This window comes from Thrips palmi, unplaced genomic scaffold (assembly GCF_012932325.1).
Source record: "Thrips palmi isolate BJ-2018 unplaced genomic scaffold, TpBJ-2018v1 HiC_scaffold_8, whole genome shotgun sequence".
Classification (NCBI taxonomy): Eukaryota; Metazoa; Arthropoda; class Insecta; order Thysanoptera; family Thripidae; genus Thrips; species Thrips palmi.
The window spans coordinates 2,277,252-2,283,251 of record NW_023144635.1 but is presented as its reverse complement, the minus strand read 5'-3'; the positions used below and the strand labels follow the sequence as shown (position 1 = coordinate 2,283,251).

At 58.8% G+C, this 6,000-nt stretch overlaps 1 protein-coding gene across 1 annotated transcript; it reads right to left on the bottom strand.

Moving 5' to 3' along the window:
- Nucleotides 1-1,727: 1,727 nt before the first annotated feature.
- Nucleotides 1,728-4,073, bottom strand: LOC117653584 (facilitated trehalose transporter Tret1-like). Its single transcript, XM_034399375.1, has one exon. It carries the CDS (start codon nt 3,999-4,001, stop codon nt 2,604-2,606), a length of 1,398 nt encoding a protein of 465 aa, XP_034255266.1. The 5' UTR covers nt 4,002-4,073; the 3' UTR covers nt 1,728-2,603.
- Between the last annotated feature and the right edge of the window lie 1,927 nt (nt 4,074-6,000).

Sequence of the window (6,000 nt, the reverse complement as noted above, 5' to 3'; positions counted from 1 at the left end):
GCCGAACCGAGTTGCCGCCCGGAGTTGCCAACTGAGGAGGTTTGGCAAAGGCGGGGCGGGGTGGCGCGGGGTGGGGCGGGGTGGCGCGGGGCGGAGCGAGCTGGGCTTCCGCCAGACGCAAAGAGGTGTGGCACCGGGGGCTCGGCGGGGCGGGCGGGGCGGGGCGGGGGGCGGGGCGGAGGGGAGGGTACTGCAGGCTGCGCGTGACGGGAAACCTGAACGTCGCATTAAGTCGCAGCCCTGCCCCCCTGCCCCCCTCCCCCTCCCCCTCGGTGACTCTTCTCATTTCTCGTCCCTCCCATAGGCCTACTATCGCCTAACACGGACCTTCTTTTCTCTGCTTTTTATTTCTGATCTCCCTCCCTTTTGTCACGTAGTAATAGCCTCCCGACGGGCATATACAATGACCCTGCGTGTGTATGTGTGTGTTTATGTGAGGGTGTATGTGTGGGTGTGGTGTGAGCGGGGAAAAGGGAGGGGCAGTCGTACCCCCTAAAGATATCGCTCGGCGGCACGAAACCCGAAATGACTGAGCTCTAGCTCCAGCTCCAGCAGGAGGCGGAAATGGCCCCGAGCGGAACCACGGCGCTTGGCTGCGCTTGGCTCGCTTGGCGCGCAGTGGGCGAGGCGAGTTGAGGCGGCGGGCTTTGGCGCTTGGCGCCCGACGAGCCCCGGATAGGCCGGCCCGCCGCGCAGGGCCGTCGCCCGGGTTGCCTACCCCGGACTCCGCAGGCGCTCGGCGAGGCTCGCGCCGCGCTCTGGGCCGAGCTCGCTGGGCCCCGCTTCGCTTGCGCTTCGGGCCCCGCGACGCGCCGCGCCGTGTCTCACCTGCTTGAAAGGATGCTTCCTAATTTGGGCCGAGGGACACTCCGACACGCCCTCGCCTCGTGTCGCTTAAATCAAAGTGATTTGGCCAAAGTGCCGGCGGGGAGACGCGCAGTAAAGGCGGCAGCCAGCCAGGCGGGCAGGCGGGCAGGCAGGCAGGCCGCAGGGTTGATCGCGAACAGTGCCTTCATCAATCTGCCTCTCTCGCTCTCCTGCGGGGCGCGCCATGAGCGCGAGAGAGACAGACCATTGTTCGGAATCAGCCAGCAGGCAGGCCGCAGGGCCAGGCACATCCAAGCAATTTCACGAGCCATCCATCGGTGCGGCGGGGCGGGGCGGGGCGGGGCGCGCTGCGGCAGACAGGCAGACAGCGATCCGCAAGCTCCGCAAGTCGAGCGCGCGGCGTTTAGTGTTTAGCCCGCCGGGAGTTGATGCGGGATTTATTGCAGAAAAAGCCAGTGGAGTGGAGTGTGCGCTTTGAAACCAAAGGCGTGGCGCGGCGCGGCGCGGTTTGCCGCCACGGTCTCGGAAAATCACAGTCTATCGTCGATGATAATCATATTCTGCGGGAATCTGTTCATTTTTCTCTCTCCTGTTTCAGCCGTGTATCGTGCGGGGTGAGCCAGCCTTCGCCGTTCGCCCTGCCACAGGCATTGTCACCGGTCCACGGGGTCACCATCCGGCTTGCGTCAAGTTCTGATTGTCCAAACGCAATTCTTGTGAAACTGATATCAAGAGATGCGAATGGACATCACCTCTTGAGGCGGCAGTCTTCGCCAGCGTCCGTCCGTCTGTCTGCTGACGCCATTGCGTGACTGTACGCGGCGACTCATCTCGGAAGACAAGGACTATCGAGATATCGATGAGTGACGTGAATGGGAGAGTCATGAAGAAGAGGCTACTAACTTTGGATCAAGTGTTTATTCGCGCAGTGATACATTTTGCACTGTACAGTGACGAATCAGTCTTAAAAGTGAGGTTGTTCTTTACACTTGTCAGAGGACAGTCAGGATTTGACAGAAGCCCCGCTTTACGCACTGTCATAACCACTTGAACGTTAGACGACTACTCAGCAATAATTTACTAACTTATTTCTTAAACCTACCACAGGAAACATTCAAGATCACAAAACGTTACTCTATACCCCAAAAGACACATTTTAAATATATACAAGTGACAATATGTCACACCACAGCACAATATTCACGCAACGAGTCGTGAATTTTACTGGCACACACTGCCAAAAATAAAGAAAAAAAACCGTTGGCGTGTGTGTCAGCAACTGAGTCAATAGATACAAAATAGGACAATAAAAATAATTGTTTTACAAACAAACAACAATTTGTCTGGTTTTGAAATCCCACAGAAGCCTCACTTTTGTTTTTGTCATGACGAAATGCTCTTGTTTGGTTTACAAAAAAAATCATCATAATAAATAAGAAGATACACAGTTGACGGTCTGGAATTCACATAGCATGAATCATCTGGACGGGACGAAAATGACAATCATTGTTGAAGGAAAGTTTGATAACGAGGGCCTCTTGGCGGACAAAGGCGAGGGGGTAATGCACTCGAGTTATGGTCGAGTCACTGTCCGAAATAGAACAAGTCATAGTAGCGGGGTAGCCAAAGCCCAAATTACCCGAACTAAACGTACATTTCTGGTTGTTTTGGGCTGCTCAGCTGAATTCAGGTAATTTTTAGGCGCAATAGAGCGTAGCAAGCGTAACAGACGGGTCTCAAGCTTTGATAGTGCACACACCCTCGGGCGAAAGGCTCTACAACACCTCCTTGCTCTCGCTGCGCCGTCCGCGCAGCATCTCCTGCACCTGCACCAGGGTCTTGCCCTTGGTCTCGGGCACCACGAGCAGCGTGAACAGGCCGATGAGGAAGTTGGTGGCGGCGAAGAAGGCGAAGGGCACGTAGGTGCCGTAGGACGCGGTGACGGGCAGGAAGGCGTAGTTGATGCCGAACGACGTGAGCGCCATGATGGTCATGCAGACGGGCGCCACCACGGCCTTGGCGCGCTGGTCCAGCAGCTCGCTCATCAGCACCTGCGGGATGGTGTTGATGCCGCCGCCCACGCCCACGATGAAGGCCAGCAGGCAGGCCAGCGGCACCCAGTTGTAGGCGGTCATGTCGTGGCCGCCGATCTCCATGAGGCCGCAGTACACGGCCAGGACGGTCATGGACAGGCAGGTGACGGAGGCGGCCACGCACATCTGGAGGCGCCGGCCCAGTCGCTCGATCAGGTACATGGCGAAGCAGATGGCGAAGATCTCGAACACGATGACGAGCACGCCGGACAGCGTGGCGGAGATGATGGTGCCGTTGGTCTTGGTGAAGATCTGGTTGGTGTAGGCCAGCACGCAGGTGACGCCGAGCAGGGCCAGCGAGCTGGACTCCACCAGCACGATGAGGGCCGCCTTCTTGGCGCCCGGCGGCGAGAACATCTGCCAGATGGTGACGGCGTCCTCGCGCTCCTGGCGGATGGCGCCCAGGATGGTGTCCGCCTCGTTGCGGATCTCCTGGTCGGTCGCGTTGCGGCGCAGCGCGCGCAGGGACTTGACGACGTCGTCGGGGCGGTTCTTGCTGGCGTAGTAGAACGGCGACTCCTCCATCAGGAAGAAGATGCAGAGGAACAGGATGGCGACGAAGGGCGCGGGGTACACGCTCTGCGCGAGCCAGTTGACCTGCGGCCCGGTCAGGAAGGCCACCAGCTGGCCGGTGGGCATGAGCAGTGTGGTGGCCAGGATGAGCGGGCCGCGCACCTTGGGCGTGGTCACCTCGCCGGCGTAGATGAAGGCGAAGGACAGCACGATGCCCATGCTCATGCCGGCCAGGATACGCGCCGCGATCAGCATGCCCGGCGAGGTGCCGATGGCCGTGAACACCACCCACAGCGTCAGCGCCACCGGCCCCACCAGGATGGTCTGCTTGCGGCCCGCCACGGTGAACACGAGCGTGCTGGTCCACGACCCCAGCATGGCGCCGATGTCGAAGATGGACACGATCTGCGAGATCTGGGACATCTCCGCCTTGCCGAAGGGCGCTTCGTCCGCCTCCATCTTCTCCATGCCGGGCGAGGCCCAGCCGATGCCCATGCCCATGATGAAGGTGAGCATCATGACCCCCGAGCAGGACTTGACCTGGACGAGCACTTCGGACAGCGCCATGGTGTCGGCGGGTGGGGCGTCGGCGGCGTCCTGGTGGTGGCGGTGCTCGTGCGTCCCCGCCCTCGTGCTGACTGACGGCCGGCCGCGCCGCCCGTTGAGATATACGCAGGCCGCCGCCAGCCGCCAGCCGCCAGGCCGCCAGCCCGGCACCAGTGGCTAGTGTGGCTCGAGATGACGGCCGTGCTAACCGGCGCGGTACTCGAGTGTGTGCGATCTGCGCGCCTGTGTGAGGGTGTGTGTGTGTGTGCCCGCGCTATCAGTGGCCGGAGATGCAACAGGGAATGTCGGGATCGGGAGCACAGGCGGTGGGGGTAGCGAGTCAAAATGACCACTTTTGCGCCGCGGATTCTATGCCGGCCCAATACGTTTTCGTTTCTCAGCGGGCCGTTTCTACTGCTGCCTCCTCCGATTATCACATACCCTGATGACGCGCGCGGAGTGTGGCTTGGCGGCAGCGTGACAGCAGCCTAGAGGGCCTCTTCACGTCGATAACGGAGAATTCAGAGGCGGGGCGTTGCCACTTCACTGGGCAAATGCCTTTACCGCCGCTGCAGGTGTGCACAAAGACTGTGGCAACATCCCGAACGGGGTAACATAACATTGCTCTTCAAAGAAACCATTTCAGAGATTGCTATCTCTACGATTTGACCACGTCTTAAAACGTCTGGTCTAGCGCGATACGTGCTTAACACGCAAAGCAAATTTGTTAATCGGCGACGCCCAAAGGGAGTATGGACAGTATGTCTGCAAAAAAGAAAGGCCAAGGAGGATGTTTTTAGAGGAAACATGGTGGGGAATCAGCCAGCAAAAGGAGATCCCGAAACGTTAGGGCGCCGCACAGTGGGACAGAAGACCGGTGGAGGCGGCCAAAATTCAAGACGCGTTTAGTTCTAGACTCGCTAAATGGGACGCGAACTGAAAGTGTGACCCCACCAATGGGTTGCTCTCCGAACGAGGAATCCATTGGTGGGGTCACACACGCTGCTGAGACACTTTGAGCACGACACTGTGAACTGGGCGAGCCACACTTAACTGGATGAATTATTGTGAGGCCGGAAATTATAAGGTTGCCGCGGACGGCCTATGGTTCCTGCCGCGGCGTGGAGCGACTCGCGGCGCAGCGAGCCACTATCAGTGCAGTAGAAGATTTACTCTTTTACGGCCTCGTCGAATGGCACCTACGGGCACCTACCTCCTGACCCACTGCTGGGCTGGCCGGCGTACCCCCGCCCGTCTCAGTGCCTCGGCGCCTCGGCGCGAGAGAGAGAGGAGTGCGTCAACAAGGCAGTAGTGCGGCTAGTGCCGACGGAGCGCGACGCACTGTACCCCAAGGCCGGCCCCGTCCCACGACGGCGACCCTGTTCCCTTGTTCCGTTCCCCGCTTCCCACCTACGCGCCGAGCGAGCAGCGAAGCTTCGCCGAAGGAGGACCAACTTAATTAATCCCGTCCTGCCTCGTAATCAGCCAGACATCCTTTATCTACGCCGAGGAGTGGCGATTACGCAAACGGCCTGTGTCTGCGGCTGCGGCTCTGCCGGGCTAGCTCTGCTGCGGCCAGGCGGCAGGCTCGACCCGAACCGACGGCTTTCAAACCGTTTCAAACTCGCTACACATCGTCTGCGACTTGGTTGGGGTGCCGTCGGGTGCGGATTCGCGGAGAAAAGCAAAGATGATCCGACAAATCAAATCAAGAAAAAAATCACGAACGTTTTTGCCGGCAGATTGCTTGTTGAACCAACAAAAGGAATCGTCACGCTTGTTATTGGACCGACAATACTTTTATCTCTACGTGTTCAGCAAAAACGACTGACTCCCAACGTTTTGGTGGACTTGACTAGCACAGTGGACCATGGAGGAGGACACCCAGTTGACGTTGACATGGCTTCGGGGAACGTTTTAAAGTCCATTCCTCGAATAGGACTTGAATCAAGGGTTCGCCGAGGGATCTGTTGTTGGTCCTTGATTCGAGTCCTGTTTGAGGACCATGGAGATTACAACA

What these genes read in the sequence shown, in the direction of transcription:
- LOC117653584 (XM_034399375.1), bottom strand. Translation starts at nt 4,001, where the DNA reads ATGGCGCTGTCCGAAGTGCTCGTCCAGGTCAAGTCCTGCTCGGGGGTC.